The sequence below is a fragment of the Bombina bombina genome, chromosome 2 (genome assembly GCF_027579735.1).
Source record: "Bombina bombina isolate aBomBom1 chromosome 2, aBomBom1.pri, whole genome shotgun sequence".
NCBI classification, from domain to species: Eukaryota; Metazoa; Chordata; class Amphibia; order Anura; family Bombinatoridae; genus Bombina; species Bombina bombina.
The window spans coordinates 554,065,364-554,089,408 of NC_069500.1; the positions used below are offsets into that span (position 1 = coordinate 554,065,364).

The following is a 24,045-nucleotide window of genomic DNA, read 5'->3' on the forward strand; positions in this document are numbered from 1 at the left end:
GAAGGGCCCCATCAGACTGGGTTAGGGGCCCTTCAGAAATATTATTATCAGCGTCGTCATGCTCTTCAGTATCTAAAACAGAGCAGTCGCGCTTACGCTGATAAGTGTTCATTTTGGCTAAAATGTTTTTGACAGAATTATCCATTACAGCCGTTAATTGTTGCATAGTAAGGAGTATTGGCGCGCTAGATGTACTAGGGGCCTCCTGAGTGGGCAAGACTCGTGTAGACGAAGGAGGGAATGATGCAGTACCATGCTTACTCCCCTCACTTGAGGAATCATCTTGGGCATCATTGTCATTGTCACATAAATCACATTTATTTAAATGAATAGGAATTCTGGTTCCCCCACATTCAGAACACAGTCTATCTGGTAGTTCAGACATGTTAAACAGGCATAAACTTGATAACAAAGTACAAAAAACGTTTTAAAATAAAACCGTTACTGTCACTTTAAATTTTAAACTGAACACACTTTATTACTGCAATTGCGAAAAAACATGAAGGAATTGTTCAAAATTCACCAAATTTTCACCACAGTGTCTTAAAGCCTTAAAAGTATTGCACACCAAATTTGGAAGCTTTAACCCTTAAAATAACGGAACCGGAGCCGTTTTGAACTTTAACCCCTTTACAGTCCCTGGTATCTGCTTTGCTGAGACCCAACCAAGCCCCAAGGGGAATACGATACCAAATGACGCCTTCAGAAAGTCTTTTCTAAGTATCAGAGCTCCTCTCACATGCGACTGCATGCCATGCTTCTCAAAAACAAGTGCGCAACACCGGCGCGAAAATGAGGCTCTGCCTATGCTTTGGGAAAGCCCCTAAAGAATAAGGTGTCTGAAACAGTGCCTGCCGATATTATTATATCAAAATACCCAGATAAAATGATTCCTCAAGGCTAAATATGTGTTAATAATGAATCGATTTAGCCCAGAAAAAGTCTACAGTCTTAATAAGCCCTTTTTGAAGCCCTTATTTACAATCGTAATAAACATGGCTTACCGGATCCCATAGGGAAAATGACAGCTTCCAGCATTACATCGTCTTGTTAGAATGTGTCATACCTCAAGCAGCAAGAGACTGCTCACTGTTCCCCCAACTGAAGTTAATTGCTCTCAACAGTCCTGTGTGGAACAGCCATGGATTTTAGTGACGGTTGCTAAAATCATTTTCCTCATACAAACAGAAATCTTCATCTCTTTTCTGTTTCAGAGTAAATAGTACATACCAGCACTATTTTAAAATAACAAACTCTTGATTGAATAATAAAAACTACAGTTAAACACTAAAAAACTCTAAGCCATCTCCGTGGAGATGTTGCCTGTACAACGGCAAAGAGAATGACTGGGGTAGGCGGAGCCTAGGAGGGATCATGTGACCAGCTTTGCTGGGCTCTTTGCCATTTCCTGTTGGGGAAGAGAATATCCCACAAGTAAGGATGACGCCGTGGACCGGACACACCTATGTTGGAGAAATAGGTGTCTAAACGGCTGCCAGGCGCAAATAACATACCCAAAAAACAATTTAAGAACTTACCTGATAAATTCATTTCTTTCATATTAGCAAGAGTCCATGAGCTAGTGACGTATGGGATATACATTCCTACCAGGAGGAGCAAAGTTTCCCAAACCTCAAAATGCCTATAAATACACCCCTCACCACACCCACATATCAGTTTAACGAATAGCCAAGAAGTGGGGTGATAAGAAAAAGTGCGAAGCATAAATATAAGCAATTGGAATAATTGTGCTTTATACAAAAAAAAATCATAACCACCACAAAAAGGGTGGGCCTCATGGACTCTTGCTAATATGAAAGAAATTAATTTATCAGGTAAGTTCTTACATAAATTATGTTTTCTTTCATGTAATTAGCAAGAATCCATGAGCTAGTGACGTATGGGATAATGACTACCCAAGATGTGGATCTTCCACGCAAGAGTCACTAGAGAGGGAGGGATAAAATAAAGACAGCCAATTCCGCTGAAAAAAAAATCCACACCCAAAAATAAAGTTTAAATCTTAAAGAAAAAAACTGAAAATATAAGCAGAAGATACAAACTGAAACAGCTGCCTGAAGTACTTTTCTACCAAAGACCGCTTCAGAAGAAGAAAACACATCAAAATGGTAGAATTTAGTAAAAGTATGCAAAGAAGACCAAGTTGCTGCTTTGCAAATCTGATCAACCGAAGCTTCATTCCTAAACGCCCAGGAAGTAGAAACTGACCTAGTAGAATGAGCTGTAATCCTTTGATGCAGAGTTTTACCCGACTCAACATAAGCATGATGAATTAAAGATTTCAACCAAGATGCCAAAGAAATGGCAGAGGCCTTCTGACCTTTCCTAGAACCGGAAAAGATAATAGACTAGAAGTCTTTCGGAAATTCTTAGTAGCTTCAACATAATATTTCAAAGCTCTAACTACATCCAAAGAATGCAATGATTTCTCCTTAGAATTCTTAGGATTAGGACATAATGAAGGAACCACAATTTCTCTACTAATGTTGTTGGAATTCACAACCTTAGGTAAAAATTCAAAAGAAGTTCGCAACACCGCCTTATCCTGGTGAAAAATCAGAAAAGGAGACTCACAAGGAAGAGCAGATAATTCAGAGACTCTTCTGGCAGAAGAGATAGCCAAAAGGAACAAAACTTTCCAAGAAAGTAATTTAATGTCCAATGAATGCATAGGTTCAAACGGAGGAGCTTGAAAAGCCCTCAAAACCAAATTCAAACTCCAAGGAGGAGAAATTGACTTAATGACAGGTTTTATACGAACCAAAGCTTGTACAAAACAATGAATATCAGGAAGATTAGCAATCTTTCTGTGAAAAAGAACAGAAAGAGCAGAGATTTGTCTTTTCAAGGAACTTGCAGACAAACCTTTATCCAAACCATCCTGAAGAAACTGTAAAATTCTCGGAATTCTAAAAGAATGCCAGGAAAAAGGATGAGAAAGACACCAAGAAATATAAGTCTTCCAGACTCTATAATATATCTCCTTAGATACAGATTTACGAGCCTGTAACATAGTATTAATCAGAGTCAGAGAAACCTCTTTTACTAAGAATCAAGCGTTCAATCTCCATACCTTTAAATTTAAGGATTTGAGATCCTGATGGCCTTAACGGAAGAGTCCACGGTTGGCAAGAGGCCATCCGGACAAGATCCGCATACCAAAACCTGTGAGGCCATGCTGGAGCTACCAGCAGAACAAACGAGCATTCCTTCAGAATCTTGGAGATTACTCTTGGAAGAAGAACTAGAGGCGGAAAGATATAGGCAGGATGATACTTCCAAGGAAGTGACAATGCATCCACTGCTACCGCTTGAGGATCCCTGGATCTGGACAGAAACCCGGGAAGTTTCTTGTATAGATGAGAGGCCATCAAATCTATTTCTGGAAGTCCCCACATTTGAACAATCTCAAGAAATACCTCTGGGTGAAGAGATCATTCGCCCGGATGTAACGTTTGGCGACTGAGATAATCCGCTTCCCAATTGTCTATACCTGGGATATGAACCGCAGAAACTAGACAGGAGCTGGATTCGGCCCATACCAGAATTCGAGATACTTCTTTCATAGCCAGAGGACTGTGAGTCCCTCCTTGATGATTGATGTATGCCACAGTTGTGACATTGTCTGTCTGAAAACAAATGAACGATTCTCTCTTTAGAAGAGGCCAAGACTGAAGAGCTCTGAAAATTGCACGGAGTTCCAAAATATTGATCGGTAATCTCACCTCCTGAGATTCCCAAACCCCTTGTGCCGTCAGATACCCCCACACAGCTCCCCAACCTGTAAGACTTGCATCTGTTGGAATTACAGTCCAGGTCGGAAGAACAAAAGAAGCCCCCTGAACTAAACGATGGTGATCTGTCCACCACGTCAGAGAGAGTGTCGTACAATCGGTTTTAAAGATCTTAATTGAGATATGTGTAATCCCTGCACCACTGGTTCAGCATACAGAGCTGAAGAGGCCGCATGTGAAAACGAGCAAAGGGGATCGCGTCCGATGCAGCAGTCATAAGACCTAGAATTTCCATGCATAAGGCTACCGAAGGGAATGATTGTGGCTGATGGTTTCGACAAGCTGATATCAATTTTAGACGTCTCTTGTCTGTCAAAGATAGAGTCATGGACACTGAATCTATCTGGAAACCTAAAAAGGTTACCTGTGTCTGAGGTATCAATGAACTTTTTGGTAAATTGATCCTCCAACCATGATGTTGAAGAAACAACACAAGTCGATTCGTATGAGATTCTGCTAAGTGTAAAGACTGAGCAAGTACCAAGATATCGTCCAAATAAGGAAATACCACAATACCCTGTTCTCTGATTACAGACAGAAGGGCACCGAGAACCTTTGTAAAAATTCTTGGAGCTGTAGCTAGGCCAAACGGCAGAGCCACAAACTGGTAATGCTTGTCTAGGAAAGAGAATCTCAGAAACTGATAGTGATCTGGATGAATCGGAATATGCAGATATGCATCCTGTAAATCTATTGTAGACATAATGCCCTTGCTGAACAAAAGGCAGGATAGTCCTTACGGTTACCATTTTGAATGTTGGTATCCTTACATAACGATTCAATATTTTTAGATCCAGAACTGGTCTGAAGGAATTCTCCTTCTTTGGTACAATGAAGAGATTTGAATAAAACCCCAGCCCCTGTTCCAGAACTGGAACTGGCATAATTACTCCAGCCAACTCTAGATCTGAAACACATTTCAGAAATGTTTGAGCCTTCGCTGGGTTTACTGGGACACGGGAAAGAAATAATCTCTTTGCAGGAGGCCTTATCTTTAAGCCAATTCTGTACCCTTCTGAAACAATGTTCTGAATCCAAAGATTGTGAACAGAATTGATCCAAATTTCTTTGAGAAAACGTAATCTGCCCCCTACCAGCTGAGCTGGAATGAGGGCCGCACCTTCATGTGGACTTAGGAGCTGGCTTTGATTTTCTAAAAGGCTTGGATTTATTCCAGACTGGAGATAGTTTCCAAACTGATACCGCTCCTGAGGATGAAGGATCAGGTTTTTGTTCCTTGTTTTGACGAAAGGAACGAAAACGATTAGACCTAAATTTACCTTTAGATTTTTTACCCTGTGGTAAAAAAGTTACTTTCCCTCCAGTAACAGTTGAGATAATAGAATCCAACTGAGAACCAAACAATTTATTACCCTGGAAAGAAAGGGAAAGCAGAGTTGACTTAGAAGACATATCAGCATTCCAAGTTTTAAGCCATAAAGCTCTTCTAGCTAAAATAGCTAGAGACATATACCTGACATCAACTCTAATGATATCAAAGATGGCATCACAAATAAAATTATTAGCATGTTGAAGAAGAATAATAATGCTATGAGAATTAGGATCTGTTACTTGTTGCTCTAAAGCTTCTAACCAAAAAGTTGAAGCTGCAGCAACATCCGCTAAAGATATAGCAGGTCTAAGAAGATTACCTGAACACAAGTAAGCTTTTCTTAGAAAGGATTCAATTTTCCTATCTAAAGGATCCTTAAAGGAAGTACCATCTGCCGTAGGAATAGTAGTACGCTTAGCAAGAGTAGAGACAGCCCCATCAACCTTAGGGATTTTGTCCCAAAACTCTAATCTGTCAGATGGCACAGGATATAATTGCTTAAAACGTTTAGGAGTAAATGAATTACCCAAATTATCCCATTCCCTGGAAATTACTTCAGAAATAGCACCAGGGACAGGAAAAACATAATTTATGCTTACCTGATAAATTCCTTTCTTCTGTTGTGTGATCAGTCCACGGGTCATCATTACTTCTGGGATATTAGCTGCTCCCCTACAGGAAGTGCAAGAGGATTCACCCAGCAGAGTTGCTATATAGCTCCTCCCCTCTACGTCACCTCCAGTCATTCGACCAAAGACCAACGAGAAAGGAGAAACCAAGGGTGTAGTGGTGACTGAATTATAATTTAAAAAATATGCACCTGCCTTAAAAACAGGGCGGGCCGTGGACTGATCACACAACAGAAGAAAGGAATTTATCAGGTAAGCATAAATTATGTTTTCTTCTGTTATGTGTGATCAGTCCACGGGTCATCATTACTTCTGGGATACCAATACCAAAGCAAAAGTACACGGATGACGGGAGGGATAGGCAGGCTCATTATACAGAAGGAACCACTGCCTGAAGAACCTTTCTCCCAAAAATAGCCTCCGAAGAAGCAAAAGTGTCAAATTTGTAAAATTTGGAAAAAGTATGAAGCGAAGACCAAGTTGCAGCCTTGCAAATCTGTTCAACAGAGGCCTCATTCTTAAAGGCCCAAGTGGAAGCCACAGCTCTAGTGGAATGAGCTGTAATTCTTTCAGGAGGCTGCTGTCCAGCAGTCTCATAGGCTAAACGTATTAAGCTACGAAGCCAAAAAGAGAGAGAGGTAGCCGAAGCTTTTTGACCTCTCCTCTGTCCAGAATAAACGACAAACAGGGAAGAAGTTTGGCGAAAATCTTTAGTTGCCTGCAAGTAGAACTTGAGGGCACGAACTACATCCAGATTGTGTAGAAGACGTTCCTTCTTTGAAGAAGGATTTGGACACAAGGATGGAACAACAATCTCTTGATTGATATTCCTGTTAGTGACTACCTTAGGTAAGAACCCAGGTTTAGTACGCAGAACTACCTTGTCTGAGTGAAAGATCAGATAAGGAGAATCACAATGTAGGGCTGATAACTCAGAGACTCTTCGAGCCGAGGAAATAGCCATTAAAAATAGAACTTTCCAAGATAACAATTTTATATCAATGGAATGAAGGGGTTCAAACGGAACACCCTGTAAAACGTTAAGAACTAAGTTTAAACTCCATGGCGGAGCAACAGTTTTAAACACAGGCTTGATCCTAGTTAAAGCCTGACAAAAGGCTTGGATGTCTGAATTTTCTGACAGACGCCTGTGAAACAAGATGGACAGAGCTGAAATCTGTCCCTTTAATGAGCTAGCCGATAAACCCTTTTCTAAACCTTCTTGTAGAAAAGACAATATCCTTGGAATCCTAACCTTACTCCAAGAGTAATCTTTGGATTCACACCAGTATAGGTATTTACGCCATATTTTATGGTAAATCTTTCTGGTAACAGGCTTCCTAGCCTGTATCAGGGTATCAATAACCGACTCAGAAAAACCACGTTTTGATAAAATCAAGCGTTCAATTTCCAAGCAGTCAGCTTCAGAGAAGTTAGATTTTGATGTTTGAATGGACCCTGAATCAGAAGGTCCTGTCTTAGAGGTAGAGACCAAGGCGGACAGGATGACATGTCCACTAGATCTGCATACCAAGTCCTGCGCGGCCATGCAGGCGCTATTAGAATCACTGATGCTTTCTCCTGTTTGATTTTGGCAATCAATCGAGGAAGCAGCGGGAAGGGTGGAAACACATAAGCCATCCTGAAGTTCCAAGGTGCTGTCAAAGCATCTATCAGAACCGCTCCCGGATCCCTGGATCTGGATCCGTAGCGAGGAAGTTTGGCGTTCTGGCGAGACGCCATGAGATCTCTCTCTGGTTTGCCCCAACGTTGAAGTATTTGGGCAAAGACCTCCGGATGAAGTTCCCACTCCCCCGGATGAAGAGTCTGGCGACTCAAGAAATCCGCCTCCCAGTTCTCCACTCCCGGGATGTGGATTGCTGACAGATGGCAAGAGTGAGACTCTGCCCAGCGAATTATCTTTGATACTTCTATCATTGCTAGGGAGCTTCTTGTCCCTCCTTGATGGTTGATGTAAGCTACAGTCGTGATGTTGTCCGACTGAAACCTGATGAACCCCCGAGTCTTTAACTGGGGCCAAGCTAGAAGGGCATTGAGAACTGCTCTCAATTCCAGAACGTTTATTGGCAGGAGACTTTCCTCCTGACTCCATTGTCCCTGAGCCTTCAGAGAATTCCAGACAGCGCCCCAACCTAGAAGGCTGGCGTCTGTTACAATTGTCCAGTCCGGCCTGCTGAACGGCATCCCCCTGGACAGATGTGGCCGAGAAAGCCACCATAGAAGAGAGTTTCTGGTCTCTTGATCCAGATTCAGAGTGGGGGACAAATCTGAGTAATCCCCATTCCACTGACTCAGCATGCACAATTGCAGCGGTCTGAGATGTAGGCGTGCAAAGGGAACTATGTCCATTGCTGCTACCATTAAGCCGATCACCTCCATGCATTGAGCTACTGACGGGAGTTGAATGGAATGAAGGACACGGCATGCATTTAGAAGCTTTGTTAATCTGTCTTCTGTCAGATAAATCTTCATTTCTACAGAATCTATAAGAGTCCCCAAGAATGGAACTCTTGTGAGAGGAAAGAGAGAACTCTTCTTTTCGTTCACTTACCATCCGTGCGACCTTAGAAATGCCAGAACTAACTCTGTATGAGACTTGGCAGTTTGAAAGCTTGAAGCTTGTATCAGAATGTCGTCTAGGTACGGAGCTACCGAAATTCCTCGCGGTCTTAGTACCGCCAGAAGGGCACCCAGAACCTTTGTAAAGATTCTTGGAGCCGTAGCCAATCCGAATGGAAGGGCTACAAACTGGTAATGCCTGTTTAAGAAGGCAAACCTTAGATACCGGTAATGATCTTTGTGAATCGGTATGTGAAGGTAAGCATCCTTTAAATCCACTGTGGTCATGTACTGACCCTTTTGGATCATGGGTAAGATTGTCCGAATAGTTTCCATTTTGAACGATGGAACTCTTAGGAATTTGTTTAGGATCTTTAAATCCAAGATTGGCCTGAAAGTTCCCTCTTTTTTGGGAACCACAAACAGGTTTGAGTAAAACCCTTGTCCTTGTTCCGACCGCGGAACTGGATGGATCACTCCCATTAATAATAGATCTTGTACACAGCGTAGAAACGCGTCTTTCTTTATTTGGTTTGTTGACAACCTTGACAGATGAAATCTCCCTCTTGGGGGAGAGGATTTGAAGTCTAGAAGGTATCCCTGAGATATGATCTCTAGCGCCCAGGGATCCTGGACATCTCTTGCCCAAGCCTGGGCGAAGAGAGAGAGTCTGCCCCCCACTAGATCCGGTCCCGGATCGGGGGCCCTCGGTTCATGCTGTCTTTGGGACAGCAGCAGGTTTACTGGCCTGCTTGCCCTTGTTCCAGGACTGATTAGGCTTCCAGCCTTGTCTGTAACGAGCAACAGCTCCTCCCTGTTTTGGTGCAGTGGAAGTTGGCGCTGCTCCTGCTTTGAAATTCCGAAAGGGACAAAAATTAGACTGTCTAGCCTTAGCTTTGGCTTTGTCTTGAGGTAGGGCGTGGCCCTTACCTCCTGTAATGTCAGCAATAATTTCTTTCAAACCGGGCCCAAATAAAGTTTGCCCCTTGAAAGGTATACTAAGTAATTTGGACTTAGACGTTACATCAGCCGACCAGGATTTTAGCCACAGCGCTCTGCGTGCCTGAATGGCGAATCCTGAATTCTTAGCCGTAAGTTTGGTTAAATGTACTACGGCCTCCGAAATGAATGAATTAGCTAGTTTAAGGACTCTAAGCCTGTCCGTAATGTCGTCCAGCGTAGCTGAACTAAGGTTCTCTTCCAGAGACTCAATCCAAAATGCTGCCGCAGCCGTGATCGGCGCGATGCATGCAAGGGGTTGTAATATAAAACCTTGTTGAATAAACATTTTCTTAAGGTAACCCTCTAATTTTTTATCCATAGGATCTGAAAAAGCACAGCTATCCTCCACCGGGATAGTGGTACGCTTAGCTAAAGTAGAAACTGCTCCCTCCACCTTAGGGACCGTTTGCCATAAGTCCCGTGTGGTGGCGTCTATTGGAAACATCTTTCTAAATATTGGAGGGGGTGAGAACGGCACACCGGGTCTATCCCACTCCTTAGTAACAATTTCAGTTAATCTCTTAGGTATAGGAAAAACGTCAGTACTCGCCGGTACCGCAAAGTATTTATCCAACCTACACATTTTCTCTGGTATTGCAACAGCGTTACAATCGTTGAGAGCTGCTAAAACCTCCCCTAGTAATACACGGAGGTTTTCCAATTTAAATTTAAAATTTGAAATATCTGAATCCAATCTGTTTGGATCAGAACCGTCACCTACAGAATGAAGCTCTCCGTCCTCATGCTCTGCAAGCTGTGACGCAGTATCAGACATGGCCCTAGAATTATCAGCGCACTCTGTTCTCACCCCAGAGTGATCACGCTTGCCTCTTAGTTCTGGTAATTTAGCCAAAACTTCAGTCATAACAGTAGCCATATCTTGTAATGTTATCTGTAATGGCTGCCCAGATTTACTAGGCGCCATAATATCACGCACCTCCCGGGCGGGAGATGCAGGTACTGACACGTGAGGCGAGTTAGTCGGCATAACTCTCCCCTCGCTGTTTGGTGAAATTTGTTCAATTTGTACAGATTGGCTTTTATTTAAGGTAGCATCAATACAGTTAGTACATAAATTTCTATTGGGCTCCACCTTGGCATTGGAACAAATGACACAGGTATCTTCCTCTGAATCAGACATGTTTAACACACTAGCAATAAACATGCAACTCGGTTACAATTTTATTTAATAAAAACGTACTGTGCCTCAAGAAGCACTAAACGATTAAATGACAGTTGAAATAATGAACTGAAAAACAGTTATAGCATCACTCTTAACAAACAACACAACTTTTTAGCAAAGGTTTGTTCCCATTAGTAAAATAACACTAATTAAATTTTAAACAACGTTTAAAATCACAGTCACTATATAAGTCTCACAGCTCTGCTGAGAGAATCTACCTCCCTTCAAAGAAGTTTGAAGACCCCTGAGTTCTGTTAGAGATGAACCGGATCATGCAGAAAAACTGACTGGAAATTTTTGATGCGTAGCAAAGAGCGCCAAAAACGGCCCCTCCCTCTCACACACAGCAGTGAGAGAGAAACGAAACTGTCATAATTAACACAAGCAAACTGCCAAGTGGAAAATAATGCCCAAATACTTATTCACTCAGTACCTCATTAATGCAAACGATTCTACATTCCAGCAAAAACGTTTAACATGAAAAATACCTAATAAAAGGTTTAATGTACTTTTACAGAGTAATTCCGGTGAAATACCATCCCCAGAATACTAAAGTGTAGAGTATACATACATGTTCATTATAACGGTATAGCAGGATTTTTTCATCAATTCCATTCAGAAAATAACAACTGCGACATACCTCAATGCAGATTCAACTGCCCGCTGTCCCCTGATCTGAAGCTTTTACCTCCCTCAGATGGCCGAGAAACAGCAATATGATCTTAACTACTCCGGTTAAAATCATAAGAAAAACTCTGGTAGATTCTTCTTCAAACTCTGCCAGAGAGGTAATAACACGCTCCGGTGCTATTGTAAAATAACAAACTTTTGATTGAAGTTCTAAAAACTAAGTATAATCACCATAGTCCTCTCACACCTCCTATCTAGTCTTTGGGTGCAAGAGAATGACTGGGGGGTGACGTAGAGGGGAGGAGCTATATAGCAACTCTGCTGGGTGAATCCTCTTGCACTTCCTGTAGGGGAGCAGCTAATATCCCAGAAGTAATGATGACCCGTGGACTGATCACACATAACAGAAGAAAAAGTCTGGAATAACTACAGGAGATTTAAAAACCTTATCTAAAAGTTTAGATTTAGTATCAAGAGGACCAGAATCCTCAATTTCTAATGCAATTAGGACTTCTTTAAGTAAAGAACGAATAAATTCCATTTTAAATATGAAGATTTATCAGCATCAACCTCTGAGACAGAATCCTCTGAACCAGAAGAACCATTATCAGAATGATGATGTACATTTAAAAATTCATCTGAAAAATTAGAAGTTTTAAAAGACTTTTTACGTTTACTAGAAGGAGGAATAACAGACATAGCCTTAATGGATTTAGAAACAAAATCTCTTATGTTATCAGGAACACTCTGAGTATTAGATGTTGACGGAACAGCAACAGGTAATGTAACAGTACTAAAGGAAATATTATCTGCATTAACAAGTTTGTCATGACAAACAGTACAAACAGCTGGAGGAACAGATACACTTAGCTTTGGTAGCTCCAGCACCAGGCATCGATTTTCCAGAAGTAACTTCTGACTCAGTTTCAACGTGGGACATCTTGCAATATGTAATAGAAAAAACATATAAAGCAAAATTGATCAAATTCCTTAAATGACAGTTTCAGGAATGGGAAAAAATGCCAGTGAACAAGCTTCTAGCAACCAGAAGCAATAAATAATGAGACTTAAATAATGTGGGGACAATAGTGACGCCCATATTTTTTTAGCGCCAAAAATGACGCCCACATTATTTGGCGCCTAAATGCTTTTGGCGCCAAAAATGACGCCACATCCGGAACGCCGACACTTTTGGCGCAAAAGAACGTCAAAAATGATGCAACTTCCGGCGACACGTATGACGCCGGAAACAGAAAAAAAATTTTGCGCCAAAAAAGTCCGCGCCAAGAATGACGCAATAAAATGAAGCATTTTCAGCCCCCGCGAGCCTAACAGCCCACAGGGAAAAAGTCACAATTTTAAGGTAAGAATTTTTTATTTATTCATATGCATTATCCCAAATATGAAACTGACTGTCTGAAATAAGGAATGTTGAACATCCTGAGTCAAGGCAAATAAATGTTTGAATACATATATTTAGAACTTTATAAAAAAGTGCCCAACCATAGCTTAGAGTGTCACAGAAATTAAGACTTACTTACCCCAGGACACTCATCTACATGTTGTAGAAAGCCAAACCAGTACTGAAACGAAAATCAGTAGAGGTAATGGTATATATAAGAGTATATCGTCGATCTGAAAAGGGAGGTAAGAGATGAATCTCTACGACCGATAACAGAGAACCTATGAAATAGACCCCGTAGAAGGAGATCATTGAATTCAAATAGGCAATACTCTCCTCACATCCCTCTGACATTCACTGCACGCTGAGAGGAAAACCGGGCTCCAACCTGCTGCGGAGCGCATATCAACGTAGAATCTAGCACAAACTTACTTCACCACCTCCATAGGAGGCAAAGTTTGAAAAACTGATTTGTGGGTGTGGTGAGGGGTGTATTTATAGGCATTTTGAGGTTTGGGAAACTTTGCCCCTCCTGGTAGGAATGTATATCCCATACGTCACTAGCTCATGGACTCTTGCTAATTACATGAAAGAAAGTGTTTTAAAGTTTGAAAAAACACTTGAAAGTCACAAAAGTCACTTAAACATGATAAAAAACCAAACGACTTGGCCCACAATAGTGTCAACCAGCAGAGAGCCCAAATTATAAGCCTTAATTCTGTTACTGAGTCTAAGAAAATGGCTTACCTATCCCATAAGGGATAACTGACAGTCTTCTAGCATTACTTGTTCTTGTTAGAATAGTGACTGATCATACCTGAAGCAGATAAGCCTGCAAACTGTTCCCCCTTGAAAGTTCTCTGGTTTAACAGTCCTGCGTGGGAACAGCAAACGATTTTAGTTACTGGTGCTAAAATCATACTCCTCATGAACAGAAATCTTCATTTTCTGTTGCAGAGTAAATAGTACAAACCGGCACTATTTTAAAATAAACTCTTGATAGAAGAAATAAAAACTACAACTAACACCATACTCTTTACCATCCCCGTGGAGATGCTACTTGTACAGAGCGGCAAAGAGAATGACTGGGGGGGCGGAGCTAGAGGGGGAGCTATATGGACAGCTCTGCTGTTGTGCTCTCTTTGCCATTTCCTGTAGGGAATGAGAATATCCCACAAGTAAGGATGAAGCCGTGGACCGGACACACCAATGTAGGAGAAAGAAAGGTTTAGTGTACAATGTTCCTTTAAAAACTAAATCATTGCTTGAATGATGTAGTCAGATCAAAGATTAGCCTGAGAATAATATGTATATGTATTTTAAAAAATTTGTTTAAATATTGAAAGAAAAAAAAATTTATGTAAGAACTTACCTGATAAATTCATTTCTTTCATATTAGCAAGAGTCCATGAGCTAGTGACGTATGGGATATACATTCCTACCAGGAGGGGCAAAGTTTCCCAAACCTCAAAATGCCTATAAATACACCACTCACCACACCCACAAATCAGTTTAATGAATAGCCAAGAAGTGGGGTGATAAGAAAAAAAGTGCAAAAGCATAAAAAATAAGGAATTGGAATAATTGTGCTTTATACAAAAATATCATAACCACCACAAAAAAGGGTGGGCCTCATGGACTCTTGCTAATATGAAAGAAATGAATTTATCAGGTAAGTTCTTACATAAATTATGTTTTCTTTCATGTAATTAGCATGAGTCCATGAGCTAGTGACGTATGGGATAATAAATAGCCAAGATGTGGAACTTCCACGCAAGAGTCACTAGAGAGGGAGGGATAAAATAAAGACAGCCAATTCCCCTGAAAAAATAATCCACACCCCAAAATAAAGTTTTAATCTTATAATGAAAAAAACTGAAATTATAAGCAGAAGAATCAAACTGAAACAGCTGCCTGAAGTACTTTTCTACCAAAAACTGCTTCAGAAGGAAAACACATCAAAATGGTAGAATTTAGTAAAAGTATGCAAAGAAGACCAAGTTGCTGCTTTGCAAATCTGATCAACCGAAGCTTCATTCCTAAACGCCCAGGAATTAGAAACTGACCTAGTAGAATGAGCTGTAATCCTTTGAGGCAGAGTTTTACCCGACTCGACATAAGCATGATAAATCAAAGATTTTAACCAAGACGCCAAAGAAATGGCAGAGGCCTTCTGACCTTTCCTGGAACCGGAAAAGATAACAAATAGACTAGAAGTCTTTCGGAAATCTTTAGTAGCTTCAACATAATATTTCAAAGCTCTAACTACATCCAAAGAATGTAATGATCTTTCCTTAGAATTCTTAGGATTAGGACACAATGAAGGAACCACAATTTCTCTACCAATGTTGTTAGAATTCACAACTTTAGGTAAAAATTTAAATGAAGTCCGCAACACCGCCTTATCCTGATGAAAAAAAAAAAAAAATCAGAAAAGGAGATTCACAAGAAAGAGCAGATAACTCAGAAACTCTTCTAGCAGAAGAGATGGCCAAAAGGAACAACACTTTCCAAGAAAGTAATTTAATATCCAGAGAATGCATAGGTTCAAACGGAGGAGCTTGTAAAGCCCCCAGAACCAAATTCAAACTCCAAAACTGGGCTCCAGCCTGCTGCGAAGCGCATAACGTAGAATCTAGCACAAACTTACTTCACCACCTCCACGGGAGGCAAAGTTTGTAAAACTGATTTGTGGGTGTGGTGAGGGGTGTATTTATAGGCATTTTGAGGTTTGGGAAACTTTGCCCCTCCTGGTAGGAATGTATATCCCATACGTCACTAGCTCATGGACTCTTGCTAATTACATGAAAGAAATAAGGTTAACGTTTATGTCCATAAAGCAGTGAGCTGCACCATATTGTAACTTGGGTTACCTTTTCTGCTGAAGCAAATTAGGTATGGACCGATTGTGTGGAATATAGCTGTGTCTGCACTTCCATGTTCAACATTAATTGGAAAGGCAACAATATTCAGCATTAAATTACAGGAAAGGAGAACAAAAATAACGAAAGTATTGCAAAGTTGTTTTACTACATGCCATAATATATTGAAGTGTTTAATGTTCCTTTAAGGATTACTTTCCTCTATATTCATGTATAATTCTTATACCAGCAGCTAGCAAGTTGTATAACCTATAAAACTTCCATTTTTACTTTGAATTCAGACACCTTTAGAAGTTTAAATACACTTACGATCTGTCACTGCCACTGTGTCTTTCAAATTCTCTCTTTCCTCTCTGATTATCAAAATCTGTATTCCTTTGAAAACCACCTCGTCCTCTGCCTCTCATTCCTCCTCTAATAGAGCCAACATTTCTTATTTGTCTGTCTTTGTCAAAGTTCTCAACAGGCCTAAAATAAAAAAAATATATATATGATGAGTAAAACAAGCAATAAGCCACCAGCTATAACACATTAGACAGCAACATTACAAATTTCAAAACCGATCTTCCAGAGAGATATGCAACACTAATTTGCGATTAGTCTAGTATTTATATTGTTTCAAATCATTGGCCATAGGTACATACTTTTCAATGCTGTACTCTAATGGTTTTTGGATTATATTTGGGCGAAATTCTCTGAAGGCAGTTCTTTGCTCTGCTCTTTCCACTTTTATTTCAGATCCAAGGTTCTCATTTTGTCCAATTTTTTCTCCATATTTTGGAGCACGTTTTTGTCCTACAAAAGACAAAGATAACAATGCTTAAAGAAGTCAACCGAGTTAACTTAAAATGTCAGTTACTAGACTCAAACTTGGAAGTGAGTGATCCATTGTACCATACCTTAAAAATAAGTATTGAAAAAAATGCTAATGGATTATGGTTATACTTTTATATGTATATATATAGTGTTTTGTTTTGAAGTTGCTTTTAATTAAAATTGTTGTATATACGGGGCAGGATAAGAATCACAACAATAATAAAACTAAACACTTAAAGCATTATCTGCCAGTTTTTAGTAACCATTCAGAGCAAATTACACATTTGAAGAGTCAACCCAGGCCCTTTTTAAATTGGTGCACCAACTGGCTGATTTTACTTACCACCCAGCTAAAGTTCTAGCTACAAATAAGCTATTTTCCCCCATTGCATAATGTATTCATTTAATAATTTGAGCAATAAACCATTTGTGTTTTGGATAGGAGAAACAAATTACCTGAATTTCGTTTCCTTCTGTATGAGTAGAGTCCACAGCATTATACCTTACTGTTGGGAAAATACTGAACCTGGCCACCAGAAGGAGGCAAAGACCCCAGCCAAAGGCTTAAATACTCCCCCTACTTCCCTCATATCCCAGTCATTTTGCCAAGGGAACAAGGAACAGTATGAGAAATATCAGGGTATAAATGGTGCCGCAAGAGAAAAACAAATTTTGGTCTGCCCATCGGAGTATATGGGAGGGGGCCATGGACAGAAGGAAATTAAATTATCACTTAAGCATGATTTAGGTTTTCCTTCTTAACATGAGAGTACACAACTTTTTTTCTTTACTTTTGGGAAAACTATACCCAAGCTCTAGAGGACACTGAATGATAACGGGAGGGGTAAAGCAAAGGCGGACCCTAATCGGAGGGCACCAAAGCCTGTAAACCCTTTCTCCCAAAAACGTTAAATTTGTAGAATTTTTTAAAAGTATGTAAGGACGACCAGGTAGCCACTTTACAAATCTGATCCATAGAGGCCTCGTTCTTAAAGGCCCAAGAGGAAGCCACCGCTCTAAAGGAATGAGCTGAAATCCTCTGAGGTCTAAGTCCCACTGACTCGTAAGCTAGGTGTATAACACTCAACCAAAAAAAGACAAGGAAGTCGAAAAGACCTTCAGACCCTTACGCTTCAGAGTAGATAAAGAAGAAGTTTGTCTTAAATTCTTAGTAGCTTGAAGATAGCTTCAAATCTCAAAACATATCCAGATTATTAAGTAAATGTTCCTTCGAAGAAGGATTAGGACATAAGGAACCATAATCTCCTGATTGATGTTACAAATCAGACACCACCTTAGCTAGAAAACCCAAGCGGGTACGTAGCAAAGCCTTATCAGTGTGGAACACCAGATAAGGAGGCTCATATTGCAAAACAGCAATCTCAAACTCTGCGTGCCAACGCAATAGCCAAAAGAAAAAAACCTTCCAGGACAACAAAATGTCAGCCGAATGCATAGGCTCAAACAGAGCCAGTTGTAAAAACTTAAGATTCAAACTCCAAGGTGGAGCCTTAGATCTAAACACAAGTCTGATCCTAATCAGAGCAATAACGAAAGATTGCACGTCAAGGAGCTCTGCGAGCGTCTTGTGCAACAAAACAGAAAGGGACGAAATCTGTCCCCTCAGGGAACTGGCAGAAAGGCCCTTCTCCAGACCCTCCTGGAGAAAGGAAAGAATCCTGGCAGCCTTAATTTTATGCCAGGCTAAAAACCATGCTCTTCACACCAGAAGTAAGCAAGCTCGCCACACCTTATGGATAGATGCGATGAGTAACAGGCTTACGAGCCTGAATGAGTTTTAATAACCCTCTCGGAGAAACCTCTTGGCTAAGACTAAGCGTTCGATCTACATGCAGTCAGCCTCAGTATCTAGATTTTGATGAACAAAGGGACCCTGTTCCAGCAGATCCCTGCGACAAGGTAACTTCCACGGAGGAGATGAAGACATACCCACCAGACCTGCGAACCACATCCTTCACGGCCACAATGAAGCAATTAGTTCCACTGATGCCTGCTCCTACTTGATGCGGGCCACTACACGAGGAAGAAGAGGTAACGGCGGAAAAATAAATTAGATTGAACCTCCAAGGCACTGCTAATGCATCTATTAGCTCCGCATGAGGATCTCTGGACTGCAACCCATATCTGGGTAGCTTGGAATTGACCTGGGATGCCATGACATCCATCTCCGGCGTCCCATCTGTTGCAAATCTCTGCAAATACCTCGTGATGGAGAGACCATTCCCCTGGATGAAAGGATTGTCTGCTGAGGAAATCAGCGATCCACTTTCTGGGTGTGGACAACTGGGAAGCGGACAGCAAGCAGTTGTGGGCCTCTGCCCACTCCAGAATCAGAGATACTTCCCTCATTGCTAGGGAGCTCCTCGTTCCTCCCCTGATGGAAGATGGAAGCCACCAAGGTTATTATGTTGTCTGATTGGAATCTGATAAACTGGGACAAACCCAGAAGAGGCCAAGATTTCAGAGCATTGAAGACTGTTCGAAGTAACAAAATGTTGATCCGAAGGAGAGATTCCCCTCGAGTCCACAGGCCCTGTGCCCTTCCTGGAACCCTAAACCGCTCCCCATCCTGATAGACTTGCATCAGTTATCAAATTCTCCCAGGATGTTCTCAAGGAGGATGTCCCTTGGGACAGATGGTGATCTGGACAGAGCCACCAGGAGAGCAATCCTCTCGACTGGTTGTCCAGAGAAATCTGTTGAGACAGATCCGAATGATTGCTGTTCCACTGTCTCAGCATGCACAGCTGAGTGGTCTGAGATGGAATCTGGCAAAGGAAATTATGTCCATGCTGGACAGCATGAGATCAATCCCCTCCATACACCGAGCCACAAAGGGCCTTAAGGAGGTCTGGAGGCAAGACAAGCGGAAGCTAGCTTGTGACATCTCTGGTCTGTAAGGAATATCCTCATGGATATGGAGTCTATTATAGTACCCAGGAATTTCACCCTAGTACTGGGAATAAGAACTATTTTCTAAGTTTATATTCCACCCATGAGATAGAAGGGAGAAAAAAAAATAAAAAAAATGTATGCTTACCTGATAAATTTATTTCTCTTGTAGTGTGTTCAGTCCACGGGTCATCCATTACTTATGGGATATATTCTCCTTCCCAACAGGAAGTTGCAAGAGGATCACCCAAGCAGAGCTGCTATATAGCTCCTCCCCTCACATGTCATCCAGTCATTCGACCGAAACAAGACGAGAAAGGAGAAACTATAGGGTGCAGTGGTGACTGGAGTTATAATTTAAAATTTAGAACCTGCCTCAAAAAAAAAAAAGACAGGGCGGGCCGTGGACTGAACACACTACAAGAGAAATAAATTTATCAGGTAAGCATAATTTATGTTTTCTCTTGTTAAGTGTGTTCAGTCCACGGGTCATCCATTACTTATGGGATACCAATACCAAAGCTAAAGTACACGGATGATGGGAGGGACAAGGCAGGAATGTTTAACAGAAGGAACCACTGCCTGTAGAACCTGTCTCCCAAAAACAGCCTCCGAAGAAGCAAAAGTATCAAATTTGTGAAATTTGGAAAAAGTATGAAGTGAAGACCAAGTTGCAGCCCCGCAAATCTGCTCAACAGAGGCCTCATTCCCAAAGGCCCAAGTGGAAGCCACAGCTCTAGTGGAATGAGTTTTAATTCGTTCAGGAGGCTGCTGACCAGCAGTCTCATAGGCTAAACGTATTATGCTACGAAGCCAAAAAGAGAGAGGTAGCCGAAGCCTTTTGACCTCTCCTCTGTCCAGAGTAAACGACAAAGAAGAAGTTTGCCGAAAATCTTTAGTTGCCTGTAAGTAAAACTTCAGGGAACGGACTACGTCTAGATTATGCAAAAGACGTTCCTTCTTTGAAGGATTAGGACATAATGATGGAACAACAATCTCTTGATTGATATTCTTGTTAGAAACCACCTTAGGTAAAAACCCAGGTTTAGTACGCAGTACTACCTTGTCTGAATGAAAGATCAGATAAGGGTAACCACAATGTAAGGCAGATAACTCAGAGACTCTTCGAGCCGAGGAAATAGCCATCAAAAACAGAACTTTCCAAGATAAAAGTTTAATATCAATGGAATGAAGGGGTTCAAACGGAACACCCTGCAGAACTTTAAGAACCAAGTTTAAGCTCCAAGGAGGAGCAACAGTTTTAAATACAGGTTTAATTCTAGCCAAAGCCTGGACATCTGGATTGTCTGCCAGACGCTTGTGTAAAAGGACAGAGCAGAAATCTGTCCCTTTAGTGAACTAGCGGATAAGCCCTTTTCTAAACCCTCTTGTAGAAAGGACAATATCCTAGGAATCCTAAACTTACTCCATGAGTAACTCTTGTATTCACACCAATATAAATATTTACGCCATATCTTGTGGTAAATTTTTCTGGTAACAGGTTTCCGAGCCTGTATTAATGTATCAATAACCGAATCCGAAAACCCACGCTTTGATAGAATCAAGCGTTCAATTTCCAAGCAGTCAGCCTCAGAGAAATTAGGTTTGGATGGTTGAAAGGACCCTGAATTAGAAGGTCCTGCCTCAGGGGTAGAGACCATGGTGGACAGGACGACATGTCCACTAGGTCTGCATACCAGGTCCTGTGTGGCCACGCAGGCGCTATCAGAATCACCGATGCTCTCTCCTGTTTGATCCTGGCAATCAGTCGAGGTAGCAACGGAAAAGGTGGAAACATATAAGCTATGTTGAAAACCCAAGGGGCTGCTAGTGCATCTACCAGCACCGCTCCCGGGTCCCTGGACCTGGATCCGTAACAAGGAAGCTTGGCGTTCTGGCGAGATGCCATGAGATCCAGATCCGGTTTGCCTCAACGATGAATCAGTTGAGCAAATACCTCCGGGTGAAGTTCCCACTCCCCCGGATGAAAGGTCTGTCGACTTAGAAAATCCGCCTCCCAGTTCTCCACGCCTGGGATGTAGATCGCTGACAGGTGGCAAGAGTGAGACTCTACCCAGCGAATTATCTGAGACTTCCAACATCGCTAGGGAACTCCTGGTTCCCCCTTGATGATTGATGTAAGCCACAGTCGTGATGTTGTCCGACTGAAATCTGATGAACCTCAGTGTTGCTAACTGAGGCCAAGTAATCCCCGTTCCATTGACTTAGCATGCATAGTTGCAGGCGCGCAAATGGCACTATCTCCATGGCCGCGACCATTAAGCCGATTACTTCCATGCACTGAGCTACTGATGGGCTTGGAATGGAGTGAAGGACACGGCAAGCATTGAGAATCTTTGATAACCTGGACTCAGTCAGGTAAATCTTCATCTCTACAGAATCTATAAGAGTCCCTAGAAAAGGAACCCTTGTGAGTGGTAACAGAACACTTTTCCACGTTCACTTTCCACCCATGCGACCTCAGAAATGCTAGAACTATCTCTGTATGAGACTTGGCATTTTGAAAACTTGACGCTTGAATCAGAATGTCGTCTAGGTACGGAGCCACCGCTATGCCTCGTGGTCTTAGTACCGCCAGAAGTGAGCCCAGAACCTTCGTAAAAATTCTCGGGGCCGTAGCTAACCCGAAGGGAAGAGCTACAAACTGGTAATGCCTGTCTAGAAAGGCAAACCTTAGGTACCGATAATGATCTTTGTGAATCGGTATGTGAAGGTAGGCATCCTTTAAGTCCACTGTGGTCATATATTGACCCTCTTGGATCATGGGTAGGATGGTCCGAATGGTTTCCATCTTGAACGATGGAACCCTTAGGAATTTGTTTAAGATTTTTAAGTCTAATATTGGTCTGAATGTTCCCTCTTTTTTGGGAACCACAAACAGATTTGAGTAAAACCCTTGCCCTTGTTCCGTTCGCGGAACTGGGTGGATCACTCCCATCACTAAGAGGTCTTGTACACATTGTAGAAATGCCTCTCTCTTTACTAGGTTTGTTGATAACCTTGACAGATGAAACCTCCCTTGTGGAGGAAAAGTTTTGAAATCCAGAAGGTATCCCTGAGATATAATCTCCAACGTCCAGGGATCCTGTACATCTCTTGCCCAAGCCTGGGCGAAGAGAGAAAGTCTGCCCCCCACTAGATCCGTCTCCGGAGAGGGGGCCCTGTCTTCATGCTGTCTTAGGGGCGGAAGTAGGCTTTCTGGCCTGCTTGCCCTTGTTCCATGACTGGTTGCCTTTCCAACCCTGTCTGTAACGAGCAGTAGTTCCTTCCTGTTTTGGAGCGGAGGAAGTTGATGCTGCTCCTGCCTTGAAGTTACAAAAGGCACGAAAATTAGACTGTTTGGCCTTTGATTTGGCCCGGTCCTGAGGAAAGGTGTGGCCCTTACCTCCCGTAATGTCAGCAATAATTTCCTTCAAGCCAGGCCCGAATAAGGTCTGCCCTTTGAAGGGAATGTTAAGTAGTTTAGACTTAGAAGTTACATCTGCTGACCAGGATTTAAGCCATAGCGCCCTACGCGCCTGTATGGCGAATCCGGAATTTTTAGCCGTAAGTTTGGTTAAATGCACTACGGCATCTGAAACAAACGCATTAGCTAGTTTAAGTGTTCTAACTTTGCTCAAAGTCTCATCCAATGGTGCTGTGCAAATCGCCTCTTCCAGAGACTCAAACCAGAATGCCGCTGCAGCCGTGACAGGCGCAATGCATGCAAGAGGCTGCAATATAAAACCTTGTTGAACAAACATTTTCTTAAGGTAACCCTCTAATTTTTTATCCATTGGATCTGAGAAAGCACAGCTATCCTCCACCGGGATAGTGGTACGCTTGGCTAAAGTAGAAACTGCTCCCTCCACCTTAGGGACCGTCTGCCATAAGTCTCGTGTGGTGGCGTCTATAGGGAACATTTTTCTAAATATCGGAGGAGGGGAAAAAGGCACACCGGGTCTATCCCACTCCTTACTAATAAATTCTGTAAGCCTTTTTGGTATAGGAAAAAAGTCAGTACACACCGGTACCGCATAGTATCTATCCAACCTACATAATTTCTCTGGGATTGCGACCGTGTCGCAATCATTCAGAGCCGCCAACACCTCCCCTAGTAACACGTGGAGGTTCTCAATCCGGTCTCCACGGATCAGAACCGTCACCGACAGAATGAAGCTCACCGTCCTCATGTTCTGCAAATTGTGACGCAGTATCAGACATGGCTCTCGTGTCATCAGCGCGCTCTGTCCTTAACCCAGAGCTATCGCGCTTGCCTCTTAATTCGGGCATATTGTATAATACTTCTTTCATAACATTAGCCATATCATGTAAAGTGATTTGTAAGGGCCTTGATGTACTTGGCGCCTCAATCTTACGCATCTCCCGAGCAGGAGACGAAGGTACTGACACGTGAGGAGAGTTAGACGGCATAACTTCCCCCTCGTCGTCTGGTGATAATTTCTTTATCGGTACAGATTGACTTTTATTCAAAGTAATATCAATACAATTGGTACAGATTTCTATTGGGCTCCACATCGGCTTTTGAACACAATGAACAAGCAGATACCTCTGTATCAGACATGTCTAAACAGACTTAGCAATGAAGCTAGCAAGCTTGGAAATCACTCTCAATAAGTTTACAAGCAATTATAAAAACGCTGCAGCGCTTTTAAAAACAGTTGAATTACAAAGAAAACTAATTCAGTTATAGACAAACAATTCTTAACGAGAAGTGTATTAATTAGCAGAGGATTGCACCCGTTAGCAAAAGGATGATTAACCCCTCATTACCCAAAAACGGATATCAAATTAAGATTTAACGCGTTAATCAGTCAAACACACTGTCACAGATCTGCT

The 24,045-nt window shown here is 41.8% G+C and overlaps 1 protein-coding gene across 4 annotated transcripts in view; it reads right to left on the reverse strand.

The window, feature by feature from the left end:
• The window catches only part of HABP4 (hyaluronan binding protein 4), a 148,044-nt gene that overhangs the window by 88,655 nt on the left and 35,344 nt on the right, over positions 1 to 24,045 (reverse strand). For all 4 annotated transcript variants that reach the window (XM_053702413.1, XM_053702412.1, XM_053702415.1 and 1 more), the window contains exons 3-4: positions 16,101 to 16,251; positions 15,766 to 15,924 (exon numbers count right to left, since the gene is read on the reverse strand). In XM_053702413.1, coding sequence (XP_053558388.1) covers positions 15,766 to 15,924; positions 16,101 to 16,251 — 310 coding nt within the window. The remainder of the gene's footprint in view (positions 1 to 15,765; positions 15,925 to 16,100; positions 16,252 to 24,045) is intronic.